Raw genomic sequence first — 25,115 nt, 5'->3', positions numbered from 1 at the left:
ACTTTTTTATGACTTTTTTCGATATGCTATACTATGACTTTCTCAATATACTGTACTATGACTTTTTTCGACATACTACATTATCACTTTTTTGACATACTATGACTTTTTTTCGACATACTACACTATCACTTAATTTCGACATACTATACTATGACTTTTTTTCGACATGCTATGACTTTTTTCGACATACTATACTATGACTTTTTTACAACTTTTTACGACATACTATTCTATGACTTTTTTATGACATTTCTACATTCTATACCATGACTTTTTTTCGACATACTATACTATCACTTTTTTTTCGACATGCTATACTATGGGAATTTTTTGACATACAATACTATGACTTCTTTCGACATACTATACTATGACTTTTTTCGACATACTATACTATGTCTTTTTTTCACGTACTATACTATATTTTTTTCGACATACTATACTATGACTTTTTTATGACTTTTTTCCACATTATACTATAACTTTTTTGACATACTATACTATCACTTTTTTTTCGACATGCTATACTATTGGAATTTTTTGACATACTATACTATGACTTTTTTCGACATACCATACTATGACTTTTTTATGACTTTTTTCCACATTATACTATAACTTTTTTGACATACTATACTATCACTTTTTTTAGGTACTATACTATCATTCTTTCGACATACTGTACTAAGACTTTTTTTGACATACTATACTATGACTTTTTTCGACATACCATACTATGACTTTTTTGACTTTTTTTCCACATTATACTATAACTTTTTCGACATACTATACTATGACTTTTTTTAGGTACTATACTATCATTCTTTCGACATACTGTACTAAGACTTTTTTTGACATACTATACTATGACTTTTTTCGACATACCATACTATGACTTTTTTATGACTTTTTTCCACATTATACTATAACTTTTTGACATACTATACTATGATTTTTTTCGACATACTACACTATGACTTTTTTTTACGTACTATACTATCATTGTTTCGACATGCTATACTAAGACTTTTTTTTTGACATACTATACTATGACTTTTTTCGACATACGATACTATGACTTTTTTATGACTTTTTTCCACATTATATTAGAACTTTTTCGACATACTATACCATGACTTTTCATGACTTTTTGACATACTATACTATGACTTTTTCATGACTTTTTTCGACATACTACACTTTTACTTTTTCGACATAGTATACTATGACTTTTTTTTGGACACAATTTTTTTTTCGATATACTACACTATGACTTTTTCAACATACTATACTATGATTTTTTTCGACATATTATACTATGACTTTTTTGATATACTATGACTTTTTTCGACATACTATACCATGACTTTTTTGACATACTATGACTTTTTTTCGACATACTACACTATCACTTCATTTCGACATACTATACTATGACTTTTTTTCGACATACAAATCTATGACTTTTTTAGGACTTTTTTTCGACATATTATACTGTGTTTTTTTGACATGCTATACTATGACTTTTTTCGACATACGATACTATGACTTTTTTATGACTTTTTTCCACATTATATTAGAACTTTTTCGACATACTATACCATGACTTTTCATGACTTTTTGACATACTATACTATGACTTTTTCATGACTTTTTTCGACATACTACACTTTTACTTTTTCGACATAGTATACTATGACTTTTTTTTGGACACAATTTTTTTTTCGATATACTACACTATGACTTTTTCAACATACTATACTATGATTTTTTTCGACATATTATACTATGACTTTTTTGATATACTATGACTTTTTTCGACATACTATACCATGACTTTTTTGACATACTATGACTTTTTTTCGACATACTACACTATCACTTCATTTCGACATACTATACTATGACTTTTTTTCGACATACAAATCTATGACTTTTTTAGGACTTTTTTCGACATATTATACTGTGTTTTTTTGACATGCTATACTATTACTTTTTTTTGACATACTATACTAGGACATTTTTTCATCATACTATACTATCACTTTTTTATGACTTTTTTCGACATAATATACTATGACTTTTTTTGACATATTATACTATGACTTTTTTTTTACATACTACACTATGACTTTTTTTTTCGACAATCCAATCCACTTTATTTATATAGCACGATTTTAACCAACACAAGGTTTCCAAAGTGCTGCACAAAAAGATAAAAACAGAAATAAGTAGAATAAATAAAATACAATATGACAAACACAATACAAATATGCAAGTATACACACAAGATCAACACTCTACCTGGTGTTAAAAGCCAAAGAAAAGAGGTGGGTTTTAAGAAGATTTTTAAAATTAGACAGAGAGGAGGCCTGTCTAATGTGCAGAGGCAGTCCATTCCAACGTTTTGGAGCTGCAATGGCAAATGTTCTGTCCCCTCTGAGTTTAAGCCTAGCTTTAGGCACCATCAAGAGCAGCTGGTCAGCTGACCTGAGAGATTGGCTGGGAGTGTAGGGGTGCAGCAGCTCAGAGAGGTAAGGTGGGGCAAGGCCATTCAAGGCTTTAAAAACAAATAAAATAATTTTAAAATGAATCCTCAAATGGACAGGCAACCAGTGGAGTGAAGCTAAAATAGGTGAAATGTGCTCGTACTTGCATGTGCCAGTTAAAAGACGTGCAGCAGCATTTTGTACCAGTTGAAGACGAGCAATGGAGGACCCACTAGCCCCTATATAAAGTGCATTACAGTAATCCAGCGGTCACAAAGGCGTGGATTACTGTCTCAAAGTGTTGTCTCTGAAGGACTGGTTTGATTTTTGCCAGCTGCTTTAACTGGAAAAAGATAGACTTCACCACAGCTTTAATCTGGCTGTCAAATTTGAGGTCTGAGTCCACTTTTACCCACAAATTTGTCACAATTGGCTTGCGATACTGTGCCAGAGAACCCAGATCAACTAGGAGGGCGGGGTCACAGAAGAGCCACCAAAGACCATGACTTCTGTTTTTTCTTCATTAAAATTTAGAAAATTTAAAGACATCCAAGCTTTAATGTCATGTAAACACTGTAGCAGTGGGTTAATACAATGACATACTACACTTGGACTTTTTTCGACATACTACTACTGTTTGATGACTTTTCGACATACTATACTGACTTTTTTCGACTAACTATACTATAACTTTTTCATGACTTTTTTGACATACTATACTATGACTTTTTTCGACATACTATGCTATGACTTTTTTCGACTTACTATACTATGACTTTTTCATGACTTTTGTCGACATACTATACTATGACTTTTTTTGACATACTACACTGACTTTTTTTTCGACATACTACACTTTGACTTTTTTCGACATACTACACTGACTTTTTGATGACTTTTTGACATACTATACAGACTTTTTTCGACATACAATACTTTGACTTTTTAATGACATTTTTCGACATATTATACTGTGTTTTTTCGACATACTATATTATGACTTTTTCGACATACTTTACTATGACGTTTTTTATGACTGTTCTACATACTATACTATGACTTTTTTTCGACATACTATACTATGACTTTTTCGACATACTATACTATGACTTTTTTCGACATAGTATACTATGACTTTTTTGACATACTATACTATGACTTTTTTCGACATACAAATCTATGACTTTTTCATGACTTTTTTCGACATACTATACTATGACTTTTTTGACATACTATACTATGACTTTTTTGACATACTATACTATGACTTTTTTCAACATACAAATCTATGACTTTTTTATGACTTTTTTCGGCATATACTATGTGTTTTTTTAACATACTATACTATGATTTTTTTCGATATACTATACTAGGACTTTTTTTGACTTACTATACTAGGACTTTTTTATGACCATCTCGACATACTATAACGTTCTTATGACTTTTCTTGACACACTATGCTACGACTTTTAGACTTACAATACTATAACGTTTTCATTACTTTTTTCGACACACTATGCCACGACTTTTATATGACTTTTTTATGCACACTATGCTACGACTTTTAGACAAATTATACTATAACGTTTTCATTACTTTTTTCAACATAGTATACTATGACTTTTTTAAGACTTTTTCAACCAAGTATACTCGCTCTTGTGTATTACTGATATTACTCTTTGTAACAAATTTTGCATTGAATTAGTCACTCAATTCATCCACTTGTATGTTTTGGAAAACATTTTTGCTTCAAAAATGTAGTGGAGTAGGAGTATAAAGTAGCATAAAATGGAAATGCTCAAGTACAAGTACCTCAAAATTGTAGTTTAGTACTTCTTTAAAACCTTATGTGAGCCTTTGTGTAATTTATAGTTCAATGACCTCCGTCTTTTTGCTCCTTACAATTAAAAAAGTGGGAATTAATCCACCTAAAAACCTTTAGGTTCATTATCTTTTTAAATGTCAAATATATATCTACAGTTATTTTGGTATTGAGGCTTTAGCTTAAAGAGGTTGGTCTAGTACAGAACTCCAAAGGACAGCCTATTTAACCTAAATATTAGATAATTCGGATTCTTAGCAAATGTAAAATGATTGTTTGCTGTCCTTGTGTAAACTGGGAACACCTATTAAGAACTTAAGATTTCCTCAAGGACAAAACAAAACAAGACAAATACAAAAAAATAGTTCAAGCAAAGAGTGGAACCAGACCAGAGAACTGGAATTAGTTGTGTATTTATTTAACGATTGCTTAATTAATGGTATTTTTTTAAAAGTTCCAGATAGGGTTTGGATTCTCTGTCTGCTCATAATGAGGCTTTTAGAAGATTTTTTCATTGTGAACATTGTACAGCTAATTTACGAAGGGCAGAAGGCAATCAAATGAAGGTTTAAGACTTCAACATTTTTAATAGAGGGACTAAAGTAGTGATGTTTTGAGGCATGGATAGTAGAAAAAAAGATGAACATGAACCTCTATAGCAAGCCTTTGAATTTATTTGGGCCTTGGAGGCGGATATATTGATGATGATATATTGAGCTATAATTGAATCCAAATTCAATTACAGGTATATGGTGTTTGGCACAGCAGCCTCTCTGTATGAGCCAGACTGGATATAATTCAGCTTTAAGACCGGGGTAGAAGATATAGTGGAAATTAGGCTTTTTATTTAAGAGCTTTTTCTGGAGATGAATGAGATGACCTTCAAGATTAAAGAGGGGAAACTTCTCGTTCATTTTCCTGAATTATGGGGTTGGGATGCAAATCACTCAGAAACAAATGTGTTTGTCAACTAAAGCATGAGAGTTCAGAGTTCAGGAAATAACCTCCTTTATTTAAGTTAATTAATGTCTACAAACAGTATAATGTTTTTTAGATACGAGTACGAGTTCACGAGTAGTAAGTTACGGGTTTGACTGCCGTTCCAGGGCACTTTCACGGGTAGAAGGTTGTGAAAACACGAGTTATGGGTTGCCTGGAACGCAGAATTACTACCGGTGAACTCGTACCAGATCGTTGTACTCCCAGTTTTTGACGTCACACACACATAAACAACAATGGCGACCCCCTGTTGATGCTGTACAGACGCAGGTGATTAACGGTGAGAAATAGAAATAAATAGACATAAATAGGCAACGTAAAGTAATTCCGCACATTGTAATCAAAACAATACACATACGATTGTGTACTAATACAGGTTATGTTTATTAAATGAAGCCCAAAATATGTCGCCGACTAGAAATCACTAGTATCAGCTAGCGCTAGCTAACGTTAACGTTAGGTAGCCTAACCTGAACCCTGGAACGCTACCAAGTCGTGAGTTGTGACTTGAAGTCGTAACTTACGGGCTAAAAATTGCGTCTGGAACGCAGCATCAAGTCCAGTTGTAGAAACCACAAGAGCTGCTGCCAGATACTGTGATTATATTAAAGTTTATAATCTATTTTTTTTATTTCACTTTGAAGTGTCACCTACTCTATACTTTTATAACAGATAAAATAAAACAACAAAAAGACATGCTAAGATTTATTTAATATACAACAAAAGGTCTATTTGCCACATCTTGACACAAATATTAATATACTGTAGGAAGGGGCTTTAACCTCCTGGAAGCTCTACCATGGTACAGTAAAGCACTTGCACATTCACAATGTGGCCAAAAGTATTGGGACATCCACATTGTTTTCTGTGCTTTTGGTCTGAGGCTGTTTTTCATGGTTTGGGCTAAGCCCCTTAGCTCCAATTAAGGGAATCTTAAAGTAATATTCCTTAAGATTTTCATCATATCAAACTTAAATTTGGACACTGTTTAGGGCTGGCATTTTTTTCTGTTGTAGCCATTAAAGGTATTTACAATCATTGGTTACCTCTTTATTTAAAGTCTTTAGCTTTATTGTCAGGGACAGGGTCCGTCATTCCCGCATTGGATTCAAATGGTATGCACCCACACAAGGGATAAGTTTCCTGGCGTACTGGATATAATTTGAAAGAGAATGGTATGCACATGTCCAATTGCACAATTATACAGCTGTTTTCATTTAAAAAAAAAAATGATAACATACCTTTACATCCCCCAAGGAGGTTATGTTTTTGATTCAATTTGTTTGTTTGTTTGTTTGTCTGTCTGTTTGTCAGCAGGATTACAGAAACACTGCTGGCCCGATTTTCATGAATATTTGGTGGAATGATGTAGCATGGAGGAAGAAACCAATAAAATTTGGAGTGGAGCCGAATCACAGGGCGGATACACAAATTATCTTTCACTTTCATTAACTACACAAACACAATCATTAATTATTGCAAGATAGGGCATGGCCTTGGCATGGGTCTGTGCGCTCCGAGTACCCTTCTAGTTTAATACATTTTTCACATTGTTTATTGTAATGTTTTCTATTTTTTTTATTTCTTGACTTTTGTAGCACTTGTTTTTTCTTTTTTCGTACTGTGTTTACTGTTATTCATCAAGATTCCAAGGCAAATTCATTGTATGTGAAAACCTACTTGGCTATAAACCTGATTCTGATTATTATGTTAATATGATGAGACTTTCTGTCACGAGGGATAATGTATCTCATTTAATGATTTGACACAGTTTTGTGAATCCATTTTTTTGTCTATTGATTATGATATCTCATCTTGTTCTGATTTGATCGGAATTACTAATCACTATCATTCAAAATTTGAATGAGTTTCTTTTCTCCATGAAATGGCTCAACAAAACCACAAAATATTTTGGTTTTACAGACAATGAAAAAGTGGAAGGGTTGTTTATTTCTGATGTGTTTATGTTGCTGTCTCAGAAGCCTGTAAAAGAAGAGGTCAGATGGATTATTTAGTATTTACATTTTCTAGTATTATATAGAAAATATTTCTACCATTGATTTATGAATTCTGTTGTGACAATGATGGTTCGAAGGTTTTTGTTAAGAAAGCTGCATATTGTTTTTTGAAAATGTATATGCAGCGCTCTGGTTCTGGCTTGCAGTATATTCATTTATGGTAAGTCTTGTACGGCCATTGAAAGGGCTGAGAATAGTTGTATGCATGACATTTATTTATTCATGTTTCCAGTAAATACCTAAACATTTTTATCTCCAAACTGACCCTGTTGTGGCATGATTATAAAGTTTTATATATGGCCTCTTTATGTCATCAGAAGAGACAGTGGAGAATATGATCAAGTGAAGAACTATATCACCACTAGATGGCATAAGCAGAACATGAGGCAGCCCAGTGAGGGACAGATATTTTTTGGCAGGAGATGGTTTTAAAAATGTTTTCACCCTGAAGTAGTTTTATGATCCTAATTCCAATTGCCTCCAGACATCGAGAGCCATGTCACACTTTGTTTACTCACTAGTGCACCGTGAAATATGAGATGAAATAAAAAGCTGGTAAATACATATTTCTCAGGAGTGATATAGGCCACTTGTTATTGAATCAGAACCAGTGTTGGGAGTAACGCGTTACAAAAGTAACGCAATTACAGTAATGTATTCCTTTTTGCTGTAACGCAGTAATATAACGCATTACTAATTAAATTTCGGTAATATTATACTCGTTACAATCTCAGTAACGCGAGTTACAATGCATTTTAACGCAACATCTAGTGGTGCATTGGTTTTTTAAGAATTCACCAACACCGCGACACATTTCTTCACAGGAAAAAAAAAAAGCCGTATTATTTTCCTGTCGCTGTATTCGATGGTTGAGATGACTGCAGAGACAAATACATTTGCGAGATGGATATTATTTTCAGGAGTTATTACGCTGCGTTGAAGTGAGCTGTCCTGTTTCTGTTCCCGTGGTCAGAACCAGAGACGGTACGGACAGCATGTATGTCCCAACAGGTGACGGTACGTCAGCGGCTGACAGATATAAACATGTCGGGAATTAATGTTGAGGCTTGCTACACGTAAATATCATTGCATTTTTATCAGCCGTGGAGAGTAACTATGGCTGTAGTAGAATGGCTTCGAATGACGACCAAAAACGCTTGTCTTTTACTCTGACCATTTACTGTTCAATATGTTGCAGTTTTACAAACAAGAAAGTGAACAACTTCAGCCTGACAGACATGTTGCTTCTCAGTAAGCTAGCAAGAGTAGGCTACACAACAGACAACTTCCGTGTAGCCTACTTCAAAATAAAAGCACTTCCTGTGACGGTTCGCAGTAAAACTAAATTACTGTTAAATAAGGTTGTGTAGGCTACCTTTTCACAAATCAGCTGTAAATCAAGTACTGTAAATAATGTTAATAGTGAGTTTTAATCACACTATAATTGAACATTTCCTTTAGAGTGTTTTAACCTAAACAACATGAATTTCTTATTGAAGTGCTATAAACAAACATTTTACAACAATGCCATACTTTTGAGTATTTTCATTTTCTCCTACTTGCCTATTATATGTTTTACTTATCTATTTTGTATAGCTTTAGTTACTTTGCATATTTATATTAATTATACAAAATATGAATAATCCATGATGTATTAAAGTGGATAAAGAGGAGACTTTATTGATCCGGTGGTGAAATTCACAAGCTAGCTGCCAAATCAAACTTCCCCTGTTATTTTGGTGAAAGTAACTCAAAAGTATTGCAAAAGTAGTGTAACGCATTACAATTCAGAGACAATAATATTGTAATATAACTAATTACTCTCAAATGACAGTAACTAGTAATCTATAATGTATTACATTTTGGAAGTAACTTGCCCAACACTGATCAGAACTCAACATCTGGTCATGATATCACTCAGCGATGGTCTGCTTCTCCACTATCAGGCGATCTAATCTAATCTGTGCTGCCTCTTAGGTACTGTACAGCAGGAAGGCCACACTGTAATCTCCTCAGATGACTTTTTTCATAATGAAACTTGCACCAAGTAGATTTTCTCAGTGATGGATGAGCTGGAGAACAAATGATTGCAATAGTGGAGGCTATTCTCTAAAGGTTTCCCTTGTGTCCTTGGTTTCATTGCTTTCGCCCAGATCCAGACTGAAATATACATTAATATACAACAACTATTTGGAACAGACATTAACCTTTTATCTAGCGCCACCAGCAGCTCAAACTCTTCTCTTATCCTGTGTAGTCCATATCTATCTAAATGCTTTCCTTTTTAGCTTGTGACCTCTTACAAAAAAGCAGAGTTGTTAGCAATTTCACAAAAAGCACAAAGAGGTAAAACTCCCCAATATTTCACGAAAAACAAAGATATGAGAAAAGTCAAAAAAACAAAGACATATTTAAACAGTAAAATGCTGCTTATGCATTAATGCATCAGTATTAGCAATTTAATAATGTAATATAATATATCACTCACATTTCGTTGTCAGAGTATTTTCACATACTTTAATTAGGCTACATTTTGCTGATAATACTTCTGTTTTTGAATGCATGACTTTTACTTGTATAGGGTATTTTTACATGAATGTATTAGTATTAATGTATCACTTCAGATGGGATCTGAATAGTTCTACCACTGGTTCAGGGTACAGCCTTGAATCAAAAAACATCATGAAAAAGTTGAAGGGTTTATGATGAAGCCGGCCACGGTGACATGTTTGTCAAGTTAGCCTGAGGACTCATGTCGACAAAGTTGGGTTCACCGCAAATGCCACAAGTTTGTCTTTCTTTATCTGACCAACCACATTTAATAAAACATGAGCCAAGTTGATTTAAAATTCTACCCTTCTCTTGTGCACATTGACACGACCCAACACACTTTCGCTTTATAACTTCAGTTTCAAAGTCTTGCTGTAAATCTCTTTAAGGGAATTTGTACGGGGCTTTAGCTCATCAGGCCATGCCGATGTGAGAGGCATGTGGGATATTGCAGCCTTGTTTCAGTAATTATCATGACGCACAGAGATACTCCTACTTTGCTGAAGGATCTCAGGGACGTTGATACGTGACAGTCGGTCAGTGTTGTTTCATTAGCCAAATGGATTATTAGCCAAGTTAACTATCCAAATGCCACTGATTTCCCAGGGGCTTGTTAGGAGGACAAGAAAAGAGCGCCCTGGTTAGCCTGTGGCTGGTGATTAAATTAGTAATTAACTCTCTTAAAGGGGTAATAGAATGCAAAACCGATTTTACCTTGTCATAGTTGAATAATGACAGTTTAGTGGGTAACTAGGACATACATAGAACCTCAAAATCCCATTGACACCTCTTTGCTCTGCAAATCTCACAGTTTGAAACTGCCTCTGAAAACGGGCAAATCTCAACGAGCGGCTCCTCCTCATTTGGCTCTAGTCTCTACCTTTGTCACGCCCAAACATTTACATAGGCTACACCACTGATCTGAGGTCAGCTTAGTCTTCTGACTAGGTTGCGCAGATCTCAGAAATTGTATACATTGTTCATCTGCTATTTTACCACTAAATTCACTTCTGAGACTTTTTTATGTGAGAAATCAACTATGTAGAGGTCAAATATGGGCCGTTTTACGAAAATTTATGTCTAATTGCAAATTTTGTCCAACTGTGTGTCGGAGTTCAGCGGCCGGTGCTGCCTGTGTTGCTGCCTCGCCGCCCGGCCTGCCTTCCTTCACAGACCCCGGCCTGCTGTGAGGTAGATGGAGCTCCGTCACGGCTGGCAGCCCACGGCACTCCATATCCGCGCAAAGTCACCGTTTTTTCGGTTAATGGACTACCAAACGCCGCTGCCCTGACAGAGCTCCAGGGCCTGCAGCTCCCCTCTTCCTGCTAAAGGGCCGGTGTGTGTGAGTGAGAGCGCGGTCAGCGAGCTTGTTACGCCAGCAATCTCTTACCACAGGTTCCAGTTAATCTTATAATGTGTGTAATTATAATGTGTTGAGTTAAACAAACGATCGGGGAAATAAACGCCTCTTGTCCGCGAGTCTCATTGATGGAGCCTGGGGCTGGATGGAGCTCTATCAATGAGAGCTAGCTAGCCTCCTCTTAGAATTCCTCTGAAATTCACAAAAATTCATTAAATTGAAATCGGACACCATTGTTAGCTTTATAAGACCTTGGGGATGTTATATGAGTGGCGTGACGAAATTCAAAGTGTAAATATACTCTAATTACGCCGAAAATGAAGCTAACTAGCCGTGATCTGTACACATAGGATTGAAGGGACAGTCGTAGCTGACGAAACCCCTAATGTTCACAAAAATGTATTAAATTGAAATCGGACACCATTGTTAGCTTTATAAGACCTTGGGGTAGAGGTTATATAAGTGGCGTGACAAAATTAAAACTATAAATATACTCTAATTACGCCGAAAATGAAGCTAACTAGCCGCGATCTGTACATCCACGGAGCTCCACGAAGCCCCGAGTATTCCAGTAGTCCAGTACCCAGGGAAATGGTGACTTTCACTGGGTATGGAGGTTGCTGCTTTCTCGTCAGACTGTGTGGAGCTCCTAGCTAAAGTCCGACACGTCTTACCAAATTTGCAATTAGCCATCAATTTTCGTAAAACGGCCCATATTTGAGCTTTATATAGTTGATTTCTCGCTTAAAAAAGTCTTAGAAGTGAATTTAATAACGAAATAGCCCGACAAACAATGTATAACTTTGCAGTGTCTGAAATATGAGACCTGCTGTCTCTTCTCCAATGTGTTTCTATGGGGTTCGCTCAAACCAATCAGCACGCAGCTCATCTAAATATTCATGAGCATACCATATTTGGAAGAAAAGCTCTTGTTCCAAATAGAGCCATATTCACAGGGTAGTTAAGGGCCTAATGAAATAGCATTCGGGCAATTTTCAGCCCAACCAATGTTACATACCCTATTAGGATACCTTAAGGAACAGTGTAAAATACCCTATATAATCATTCTATCACCCCTTTAAGCAATAAACACAGCCAACAGGTAATTAAATATGATTCAGCCCCAGGTAATAGCAAGTGAGTGTATGTACGTAAAATTAAATATTGCAGTCCTTTCTGATGCTCTGTTGTATTGGCCTGGATGAGTATTTTTAGGGAACCTGTTTTCCCTAGGAGAACAAACTATTTTCTAATTTCAGTTAGTAAATAGACTCTCTCAGTTCTAACACAGATCACACCTTTGGTGTCTGTTTGGAATAGAAAATTAAAAGGAAATAGCTTCTGTGAAACTGTGTTGGAGGATGGAGAAGTAAATGGAAATACACTGGCACAACTGGTGAAAAAGAAAAAAAAGCCCCCTGATTTGTCAGTGACTGTGCCTGATACGTTCTGTTCTTTCTCTCCGTCAGCTCTCCAGCAACTGTCTAACTGTTAATGTATGACTGTCTCTTTGTTCAATGTCCAATTATCTCTCATTTTATCTTAAAATAGCTTAAAATGAGTCATGTAAAACTACTTAGATGAGGAGGTAACGTACGTCACGGACTAAGGTCCGTAAAACTCGGTTAATTTCAAAATGACAGTTGACTTTTGGTTTCCCACGGGATACGAACCCCCGGTCTCCTGAGTGAAAGTCCTGTGTTTGTTTTCCTTACTCAGAATTTGGTGCTCTTATACGTTATGACCTCACTTCCTTGTTTGCTCTCGCGATAATTAATACAGCCACGAGAGGTCGCCGCCTAACAAGAAACGTAATTGTGGGTGATTATGAGCTGCTTGCATAATCAACCATTATGATCATTTTCTGGGTAAGGATGGACTTTGTATTAAACAAAATATAATTAGAATCTCATAATGTAAATAATAACATGCTACTAGAATGCTTTTAAAGAGCAAATACCTCAGACAAATGTATTATTAAAACTGTAATGTAGTATTGAAAATGTTGTGTTTTGGTTTCTTCAGCATTTAGCTTCTTTTTAACTTGTCACATACCATAATTTCATCTTCTTCATCACATAGCCACAAACAAGTTGTGAATAAAGTTGTGTAAGATGTTGTTTTTGAGACTGTTTTTTTTTAATCTCTCCAAAAGCACAAATTACAAACAGAATTGATCCTTTTCAGACAAAAGGGGGTGTATACCATTTCTAAAGAGATGTGCAAAAGAAGACCTTTTATGCTTATGAATCCATTAGGCTGGCTTCTGGAGTAGCAAATGTTAAAGTCCTCCACAATAACTCTGTTAATAAAGTAAAAGGTTACAAACAACTACGCTAAATGACGACTGCAACTGAAGAAAGTCTCTGTGCAATATCTGTGCACTCTACTGTGTTTAACACAATAACTTAAAAAAAAATAAGTAAAAGACTATCCTAATAGATTTTGATGCATAAACTCTTTCAAACACACCCCAGCTCCCTTTTTTGTCTTTGGCTGAGCATTTTTCTGTTCTTGTTTAAGAAATAAATTAATGAAACACTTAAACTTAAGTATTTTATCTTTTTGTTTATACAATGTTCTTAAGCCTCGACTGAGTGTGAGTTCCGACTCCGCCAAGGCAACTACTAAGTTTACAATGAGTTGCTGATGCACTATGGCTGACTTGCATGAAATTTCCTCTGCCTAAATAACCTAAATATGCTGAATAAACTGAGACTGAACTGAGGCTGAACTCCCTGCCTGCAGCAGCTCCCACATAAGAGTCTCTGGCAATTTGTAGAATTGTATTATTAAGAAAACAAAACTCAGGGATCATTTTCTACAATACTTAACACAAAAGATTGAACTGTTCATCCATTCACTGCCATCATTTCTGCTTCTTCTTTTGAGGCTTCAAGATGAACGCCATCTTTAAAGCATTTGTTCATTCACATGTAATATGATCTGTGCATGTCTGAGCTGGATGAGAAAGGATTACACTAAATTAATGAAACAAATGTGAAGCCACAGAGTAAGGACAGTATATCACTTTCTGGGTAGCAAAGCTCAATAAAACCCGACCAGCAGGATAAATCAGCTTTCAGGCAGATGCTGTAGCGTGACTCCTCCATTGTCAAAGCTGCTGTCATCATTTGAGGCTGAATGGGGGAACACTTCAGCCAATATTAAGTGCATGTAGCACGGATGTCAGAGGGAAATTACACCTTGCCAAGCTACTGTACATTTGATCCAACATGGCTTGTTATTCTACAGTTTTCTTATGCAGGGGTTGTACTGACTCATTCTCTGTTCCAACTTTAAAAGTTGAGAATGTCCCTGAGTCAGTGCACAGGTCACTGTCCAAACCTCCCAAGACATGACACATTGACTAAGGACGACTGCAGGGCTACAAACTCACTCCAACTCTTGGTTAAAAAGTGAGGCTTAAAGGAGCAGTGTGTAGGATTAAGTGGCATCCAGCGATGAGGTTGCAGATTGCAACCAAATGAATACCCCTCCGCTCACCCCTCCCTTTCCAAGCGTGTAGGAGAACCTACGACGGCCTTCAGATAACATAATGGTAAGGCCCTCTCTAGAGCCAATGTTTGGTTTGTCCTTTCTGGGCTACTGTAGAAACATGGCGGTGCAACATGGCAGGCTCTGTGGAAGAGGACCTGCTCCCTATGTAGATACAATATGAAGGGCTCATTCTAACGGAAACACAACGATACTTAGTTTCAGGTGATTATACACTAATTAAAACAGGAGAGAGAGAGAGGGGATGTACAGCAACCACAATACTAACAACTATAATAATACAAATAGAAATATGACTAATAATAATTATAGCAGTGGGTATAATATAATTATATGAACTGTAGCAACAATTATAGTTATAATAGCAGTAATAATAATATAACTATGATTAATAATAATAATAATAGCAGTAGTGGGCATCAAGCAGGACCATGAATTTTGTATTCCATTTCTGCCAATAGATCCTCCTAAATCCTACACACTGCTGCTTCAAAACTCTTCAGTTTACTTATTTTTTTAGAATACATTTCGGGATTTACATTCATATCTCTTATGCACTTTTTTCTGTTTATTCCATTTTATTTAATATAAGCTTAATCATATCATTCATCTTATTATATATATTTTTTTTTATTTAGCCACGCTAGCGGCATGGCTCTAGGGAGGTAATGCTGCTATGTCTGTCAGTCAAACACTTTTGGTCCAGACTGAAATACATCTCAACAACTATTGGATGGATTGCCACTAAAATGTATACAGACATCAATGGACCCCAAAGGATAAATCCTACTGGAGATTCCCTGACTTTTCTTGTAGCATCACATGAGGTTGACATTTTTGATTTTGAGTCTCCTTCTGGCTGAACTACAGTATAATAACTTTTTTATCTGGCGCCATTATGAGGCATTTTTTGATTTTGTCCGATACTTTGGTTAATGACCAAATACCTGTAAAACTAATGACATTCCCATCAGTCTCAGCTGTATCTGTGTTTAGTGTTAATTAGAAAATGTTGGCATGCTGACATTTAGCTCAGTACGATCTCACAGAGCTGTTAGCATGGCTGTAGACTCTTAATCTTGTTCCATTGCCTTGTATTTCTTTTACATTATCTCTTATGTACTGTAAAGCATTTTGAATTGCTTTCTTGTTGAACAGTGCAATACAAATAAACTTGCCTTGCCACAACAGAACGCCACCACTGCAAAACAACTTTTTAATTTAATTGTTTCACATTAAAAACACACACTGTATGCTGCATCACAAAATGAGAAAACGCTGTCCTGCGATAACAATTGAAGCCAAAGTAGAGAGAAGAATCAGCCAGTGTCGTTGTCACCAAGAGAAGCGAGACACGTTTGTCTCACACCCCTGCAGATCAGCTGAGAATTTTGTTCATCTGAAGCCACAACATGAGATAGTACACACAGCAGGTTGAGCCACAGACGGGAAATCATAATTCAAACAAAAGCACTTGAATTCATTCCTACCTGTAATGTACATTACCATGATGACAAAGACCAAGCTAGGATGATCATGAATTCAGATACACTAAATCTTCCACATGGTCTTACACAAACTTTTGGTGTAAAGCCGTTTATATGTAACTGTTGTTTCTGAGGACACTGAAAGCTCAGACAGACCTGTATTGGAAAGAAAGCCTGGTGTTTGTAGCAAAGTGTATTTAGCATGACATTGAACTGCCTTCAAAATGCTACTGCCTGTTATGTAACATTCTCACCTACTGAAAGAGTAACATTATGAAAAAAATGTGACAAATATGAAGTCACTTCTGGACTTGAAGTTGATGTTCTTTTAGATTAGATCTGCTTTGGGCACATCTGCATGGTACCCATTTTTATGAGAAAAAAAACCCAGATATTTACACCATATCACAGCAGACCCTATATCCTAAAAAAAATCCTGGCTGAACCCCCTCATGGTGCTTTTGTAACAAGTTCTATGATCATGAAAATTGATTAAAATTGTCAAGCCTGGGGTTGTTTTGTTTTTGTTGAAAGTCAAAATGATTCCACCCTTGATAAAGTGGTAATAGCTGTCTGAAATATCATTTTGACATTCTCTTAATGAAATAATGTTTCAACAACACTGGGTATATCCATTTGTTGCAGTGTTTGTACATGGCTTGCTGTCTGGCAGGCAAACAAGGTGCAGCCAGAAGCCAGTCATTTATTCATATAAATTAACAGTAAGAGGATGACATCCCTTCAAATATGTCTGTAGGGAAGAGCTTTACACCCCAGGAATCACATAGCAAACATGCCTTTTAGTAAACTGACTAAATTGAAACTGACAGGTGAAAAAATATGCAAAAATGTGGGCTGCAAAATGTTCAGATTTCACTGTTTTTAGGGAACAAAGTTTTTTTTTTCCCCCCCTCAGTAATGTTCATACATTACCAACCACCTTTCCCTTCAAGATAATTAACGAAGAAATAATCGCTCATTAGAATACATTTTCGAAGGATTGGTATCACCTGAATTATGCTTTTAAACAACCATATGTTCAATCTGTACATTCAAAGTTTGATATCTCACCTGGGGCCTTGTCACAGGCCTGTCCTGCAGATAGAGAGAGACAAATGGCACACATGTATAGTAAAGCAACACTGCAGTCCAGCATATGCATCAGCAGAATAGAGCAAGATAGAGCGATGCATGCAGTTCAAAACCAATTTTGTACAGTTCATTTGGCAGTGAGCGACTTATGAATGTGTTTGTTACATAGATATGCTGCACAGGGGTAAGACCCCTTTATGGGTAGTTGTCCCACCCATTCTCAGATTTTCTGTGTGCATGTATGTGGAGACAGAGAACCCACTGCAGGTCTGGCACAGTGGAGGCCACCCTCCCACCACAGTACAGTGCAGGGTGACAGAGAGGGCTGATAAGTCCAGCTGACAGCTCCTTAATCCCCATCAGTGTTTCAGACAGGGCAGTGTGACAGAGCACAGCGCTGTCCTTAGGCCAATTTCTGTTCTTGTCCTCGTCTCCTCCCCTCCCCTGTTCAGGTCCTGCAGGATGCCGTAACGGAGGATGTAGCGCCACCCAGTGGAGGCAGCCTCTGGCTGTGTGTGGCTCAGAGGGGCACAGGCGGGGGGGGCCTCAGCAGGAGATCTCCTCCAAGGTGCCCAGCGTTGTCTGCAGGGGGACTGTCACAGTGTGGCTGATGGACTCTGAGTGGTTTGCCACCTGGTCACAGGAACTCTGGGGAAAAAAGATTGAAATAGTTAGTGCCTAGAGCAAATTCCTTTGGGCATCCTTGTGAAATATTTTTTTCTGGTGACGTGGTGACGTGGTGACTACTTGTGTAACTTGCCATGCTACTTTGGCTGGAGAGCTAGCCACTGATATGCTAACTATCCAGTAACATGGCAGCACTATCCAGTCACATTAGCAAGATGGTTAACAGGAAAATAAGTTACAGTTTTTCTCAGTCACTTTGGTGCATTTCTCACATCACTATTTACATTTGCACAACAGTTAGTTCAACCTCCACAACATTTAGTCATTTCTGCACATCATAGTAGCAGTTTCTCATTCCTTCCAACAAATTGCAAATGCTTTTGGACATGCATCAATTGCTTTCATACAACTCTCTGCTGTTTTATAACATCATTTGCTTATGTCATGTCAGTCAAAATTAACTATTGTGAATGCTGAATAGTCATTCCATATAAAACTAATAGTCCTCATTTCATTGCTTGAGTCATTACATACAAAAATGTTGAACTAGTTGTCAAAATCTGTCAAGCAAATTTTACAATTTTTTTTTAATCTTTTTTTTCCTGAAAATGTCTCCTAAATTGAACAATTTCTCTCAGGTGAATCTCAGCTTTCACTGATGAGAAGGGGTGTGTGAAGCATTAGTTGCAACCAATGATAAGCCACTTCTCTACAATCACTGTCAGAGCTGAATCCCATAAACCCCCACTTTACAAGCATATATGAACCAAGCAGGACATAGTGTGTACCATTTCTACAATACTGTGACACAGAAATGGAAGGTCAGCCTCGTGGAAGAGGGGTGAGGGTGCGGGGAGGAAGGGGAAGGGGACAAAACAGGGGAAGAGGAAGAAGAGGCCAAATACATAGGCGGATCCCTGATGAAATCAGGGCTACAATTGTGGATCATGTTGTCAATCACGGCCTCACAATGGCTGAGGCTGGTCGTAGGGTGCAGCCAAATGTTGGGAGAACCACTGTAAATTCAATTATTCAAACATTTCGTCAGGAGAACAGGTGTGTATAAATGGACAGTAATTCAGCACTAAACAATCTGCACTGCACTACTGTCATTGTGTCATACATGAAGCTTGCAGTGGGACAATAACTTGTCACTGTACATTTTACATTTAGACGTACAGCTTTACTGCATCACACATTTAGTGTATTGTAGTGTACAGTAGTGTTACAGTAAAGATTTGCCATATTTACTGTAATTTTACTCTGCACCACACAGGATTGCAAGACAACCTTGCAGAGGTGGAAGAGGGCATATTTTTACTCTGCAACAAGAGTAAGCCATTTGTGCAATGGTGATTGCAAACAATGCCATAAGTTTGAGAGAGATACAAAGTGCTGTTATAGAGGATGACAACGTCTTTGGGAATATTGAATCTGTTTCAGTCGCTACAGTGTGCTCAGGAGGAATGAAATGCGCATGAAACAATTGTACAATGTGCCATTTGAACGGAACAGCGACAGAGTGAAGGAGATCCGTCACCATTATGTACAGGTAAAACATGTATGTGTTCTATGCATATTCTAATGTTCAGTGCTGTAAACTGTTTACTTTGTGTAGTGTCATGCACTACACTTACATGGCAGTTCTGTGTATGTGTATTCACAGTGCATACTGTGCAATATGTTGTCCAAAATGCATTATGTTACACAGGAAAAGTTGTTATAGTTTTTCTCACTCCCTCTTCTGTAATAAAGCATGTACTGGAGCTGGAGGCCAGGGAACCGCTGCACACATTCATATACCTTGATGAGGCGGGTTTCAATCTGGCAAAAGGTAGAAGACGTGGAAGGAATCACATTGGACAGAGAGCAACCATTGATGTCCCAGGCCAACGAGGAGGGAATATTACTATGTGTGCCGCCATCTCAGAAAACGGCGTCCTCACCCATATCCCCCGTCTTGGTCCATACAACACACAACATCTGCTGACTTTTTTTAGACACTCTTTACAGGGACATAATCCCTGAGAATGAGAGGGGTCTAACTGGAGACCATCTGAACAAGCATGTTGTTGTTTTGGATAATGTGCGTTTTCATCACTCAGATGTCGTCAGACAGTGGTTTGCAGCACATAATAGGATGCTGGTGGAATATCTCCCTCCCTACTCACCATTCCTAAATCCAATAGAGGAGTTTTTCTCTTCCTGGAGGTGGAAGGTATATGACCGGCATCCACATACCCAAATGGCCCTGCTAGAGGCCATGGATGCAGCATGTGATGACATCACAGCAGAGTCCTGCAGAGGGTGGATTCGCCACTCGAGGAGATACTTTCCTCGCTGCATTGCAAGAGATGATATTCGCTGTGATGTAGATGAAAATATGTGGCCAGACAGAGGAACGTCTGGATGTTCATGAATGATTACAGTACTATGTATGTTGTATGTTCAGTTCAAATATGTACTGCAATATTGTTTACTGTTGTGCACAGCTGTACCCAAAGGGAGTTTATGTTTGTTATAAATAAGGGTGTATTTTTTCTTTTGCACAATGCTGTGAACAAATTAGAATTGCAAAGAGCATATGCAGTAAAAATGTGAAACATACATATTCAGTGTCTTGTACTCATTTACCTCACTAAATACAGTAATGTGTAACTTTACTGTATTTTTCAAATGGCTGTGCAAATAGTATATAGTGCTGTCTTGAGCATTTTCAGGTAGTGTCACCAAGATCTGACTTTTTTGCATTGGAAAACATTTACAGAGTAAACTGTCATAATGAAAACATGACAAAGCCATTTGACTATCTTGTTCATAAACAATGGTGTCAGGACTTTTCATCTTGATGATACTGACACTTTCATTGACATGAATACTTGCTTTTGAGGAATGAGCTATCCATTTTGAGCAAGTGACACGCTTTTGCAGGTTATCAACTACGTTTTGCAGTTTGTACTAATTGTTTTGAGAACTGCATTAACTGTTGTGCAAATGTAAATAGTGATGTGAGAAATGCACCAAAGCGACTGAGAAAAACTGTAATATGTTTAATTCAAGAGATATATTTTTTACCATTGACTTCTGGATGCAATGACTGTAAAGGAGCAGGATACTCTTATTGTAATATGCATTTTAGACTCTCTGCCCCTCTGCTACCTCAAAGTGCTAAGTGGTGCTTAGATTTGCAGATAGTCAACAAATCAAATGTGTGTCAAAGTTCACAAAAGTTGAGCTTAATGTGAAACCTTTGCGCAAACAGCACACTTATTACTAACTACCCTGCATATACCGTCATGCAAACGCCACCCTGACCTTCTCCTCATACGGCAGCTTTTAGTATTGTTGATTTAACTATGATTTGATGTTACTGTATGCATGCATGTTTGCTAAGGGGGAGTTGCTCCCAGCAGAGTCCTTGTTGCTGTTCTGATTCTTTGAAAGCTCCTTCAAAGAGCAGAGCGTTTTTCTGCCAAATTGGCATGCTTCCTTCAATCTGTACACAGTCTTAAATTTTCTAAGGTTTTCTTTCTACATGCTTGTGTGGAGGGGGAAAGGATAGGGCAATGTTTAATATGCATGGTCAGAGTGAGTGAAATTACACTCAATCTACACACTTACACAGCACTCTGCGAGGAAGAATGACAAGTGAGAGGTTAAATGTTGCTCTTACCACATCCTCTCCATGACTCTCCTCCTCCTCCTCTCTGCTCAGTAAATCCAGTAGTCTGTCTTTCACCACCTGTAGATTGGTAAATAAAAGTCAGAGAGGCATCAATTAGTCTGGTATAGAAGATCCCCATGAACTCTTCTTGTAATTACTGAATGTACAGGAACATTTGACTTCAAAGTAAACAAGACTAGGTAAAAACCTAGTATATGGCTGGACCATGTGTGGTCAATGTGCTAATTGTGGCCAAATTGTTACAGGTATAGTAAGCGATAATGTCTATACATTTGTTTACTAGTTAGTAGTACTGCGCTGAAAACTAAACAGAGAAGCGCACTACAGTTGGGACACCTAGTAGTAGCCTAGTACATTGGTATTGAAGCATTGGATTGGAAACTAAGTACTAGGCAACATGGTGTTTCAGTGTGCATTTAAAAATTGTAAAAATAAACCATACAGATGGGCACTACAAAGTTTCCACAAATTTCCATTGGGAGATCCAGAAAGGAACCAACTGTGGCTTCTTGCTGCTGGCTTGGACATCAAGGCGGAGACTCTACTCAAGTGGCGATTGTGTAGTGATCATTTTAGACCAGACGACTTTGAAAAACCCCGCAATCTAAAGGACCACAAGTCACTGACAACAAATGTGGTTCCATCCGTCTTCCAGATGCACCAACAGCTACTGATGAACAGGTAATAACTTTTGGTAGGCTACTCTAGCTAATAAAGCTAGCCCCTTTCATAACGTTAGCCTAGCTGCTACTGATAGATTGAGACTGACAACGTTAGTGGAGATAACGTTACAGTTCAATGCATTGTGGAGAGTGACAACGTTAGCTAACGGTATAGCTACACTCTTGGTAGATACCTGGCTGGGCTAACCGCTAACTTTAGGTATTTGTTGACAGAAAAGTCATGTAAGCTCGGACAGTTTACATGCAAATTGCAGCGGCAGGTAAATAAACTTGCGTGATTGTCATGGAAACCGGCTTTCTCGGTAGCCTAGGTAATATCACCCCGCCGCTGCTGTAGCCTATACTACTGTAGGAAAATATTTTGTGGAAAATTTTGTGTGTAGAGATCATTAGTGGCTTCGTTCTCTGATCTTCCTGACTGCCTGTGAGAGAGAGCCATCCAACCCGATAAGTTTGAAAGGGAATTGCTCTTCATGAGTATTGAAAAGGACTATCTGACCTATATGAAAGGGAGCACCGGGCCGGGAAAATAATTGAGCCAATTAAAAAGACTCTCAGATCGGGGGGAGCAGAGAACGAAACCACTGTGTAAGATGTATTTTGCAAATAACTGAAAGGTAAGATTCAGGTCATAGGATGATTTTGGTTCTCATCACTCTTGGGTCAGCAGAAAAGATAAGACACACAGATGAACATCATAAAACATTTTGTAGATCCAATTTGTAGATCTAAGACAATAACGAACTGTTTGGCCTTGGAGCTGGGGGAATCAAAGTGTTTTATGCAACATCACGGAAGGGGCCGGAAAAGACCGACAGCGGGGCCAAGATGACCTAGACCCACCGAAGAGAGACAGAGAAAAGGTATACAAATTGTGAGGGTTTAAGATAGCGCCATCAGATGCCTGGCGGGACTGTCTGATTGTTAGGAGAAAGATAGACTCTTGTAGTATCTGATCCGTGTACACGTAATTGTAATTGCAATATCATTCTTCACTAAAGTTTGTTATAATTTTAACTGAACGAATCCTGAGTTTTATTTCTTATCTACCAGTAAAAGAGCACTTTGAAACGAGGGTGTAGTGACATTTTAGAATTGGAGTTAGATTTCTCTGGCCTTTTTGGCCAGACTGGTCATCGGTCATTTTTTTTTTTAAAGGATATTTTTCGGCATTTCGGGCCTTTATTTGTATAGGACAGCTTAGACATGAAAGGGGAGAAAGAGGGGGAATGACATGCAGCAAAGGGCCGCAGACCGGAATCTAACCCGTGGCCGCTGCGTCGAGGAGTAAACCTCTATATATGGGCGCCTGCTCTACCAGGTGAGCTAACCAGGCGCCCATCGGTCACATTTTTAACACCAAATCTTACACTACCAACTACAGGGAACAAAGTATAACTATTACAATTCGATGCAAGGGTAGTTTTATTTCTAACATTATTTTATCAACACAAACATTTACATCGATAGTCTGGCGTTATAATTTATTTGCCTCGGGTGTACTGTGGAGTGGGTAAGACTGTTTTTAGTGGCAGGCTAGCAGATACTGTTGACTTGTGCTAGCCTAGCACTAGCGAACTCTGCAACTGGAAGGACTGGATGAAAAGTGTTGAAAACGGTCTCCAGTGATAAATAACACACTGGCTAACTTGGAAATGAGGTCCTATGTCCAAAATTCTGAACCACCCCTTTAACATAACTACCAAGATAACATTACGCGTATTTGTATGTGATATAATACTTTCCCCTTGGTAATGTAGCCTATGAATTTCCATGAACACAATTCTAAAATGCACAAGACAAAAGCTTCTGGGATCGGTTGATAACTCAAACTTGCCGAGAACCTAGACACCCTTGATTACATAGACTCATGCATTAGGCATGGTTATAGTCTCGTTTAGTAGCCTGGTGCGCGGTCTCCTCGTGACAGCCTACCTACCATGTAACAAACATTTAACTTAACATATCTACCAAGATAACATGACGTGTATTTGTATGTGATGTACTTCCCCATTGATAATGTGTGAATTGCCATGAACACAATCATCTAAGATGCACCAGAAACAAGGCTTGGTTAATAACTCAAACTTGCCGAGAACCAAGACACCGCTTGATTACATTAGACTTTAACGGTTGCACGGTTACATCTCAATACATCCATGGGTTACATTCGGTCTCGTTCAGTAGCCCATTTCCTGATTGATTCTACCACCACTCCAGTGGAGGCGTTAATGAGCTAGATTACTACACACACAGTAGCAGAAGAATACCAGCTACACACAACGGCACGAATGAGGTAAAAAACCAGGAGTGAGTCGGTTCAGTGTGTTCCGTGCCGTCGTCCGTCTGAGGAGCCGTCGGCCTTCATTTTGACCGACCCGACATGTTCAGTCGGAGACAGGGCAGTTGGAACTCACCCGGAAATGGCGAGCGGATGAGCCTCTCAAATCTGACGAAAATCTTTTAAACTGACCTTTGTCGATCTGAAATGAAGACAGATTCAGCAACTGCACGGCCTATTTCTCGCTTAAAATGTTTTCAGAAACACGTTTCGGTGAACTATTATAGTACAATATGAGATCGTATTCTGAACAAGCCGCCATGACAGTCTGGCTGTGAATTTCCGGAGAAAAAAGACCTACGTGACGCGTTCGTCCTATCAGCTGCCGGTTTTCATTTTCTGGGAAACAATACAGAGAAGCGCTGCCTGCTGCTATGGAGACGTATTACGTTTCGTGCACACGCAGAGCGTACGCTCAAGTCGGCGTCGCCTCAGTGTGC

General features: G+C 37.8%; 1 protein-coding gene across 3 annotated transcripts in view; it reads right to left on the bottom strand.

Moving 5' to 3' along the window:
* Positions 1-15,962: 15,962 nt before the first annotated feature.
* The window catches only part of asic2 (acid-sensing (proton-gated) ion channel 2), a 412,784-nt gene continuing 403,631 nt past the window's right edge, over positions 15,963-25,115 (bottom strand). For all 3 annotated transcript variants that reach the window (XM_031318779.2, XM_031318780.2, XM_031318778.2), the window contains 2 exons: positions 21,640-21,708; positions 15,963-17,987 (listed from right to left, as the gene is read on the bottom strand). In XM_031318779.2, coding sequence (XP_031174639.1) covers positions 17,886-17,987; positions 21,640-21,708 — 171 coding nt within the window. In that variant the 3' untranslated portion in view covers positions 15,963-17,885. The remainder of the gene's footprint in view (positions 17,988-21,639; positions 21,709-25,115) is intronic.

This window comes from Sander lucioperca, chromosome 21, assembly GCF_008315115.2.
Source record: "Sander lucioperca isolate FBNREF2018 chromosome 21, SLUC_FBN_1.2, whole genome shotgun sequence".
Lineage (NCBI taxonomy): Eukaryota > Metazoa > Chordata > Actinopteri > Perciformes > Percidae > Sander > Sander lucioperca.
The sequence above is the reverse complement of the archived record's forward strand: the minus strand, read 5'-3'. Positions and strand labels throughout refer to the sequence as shown.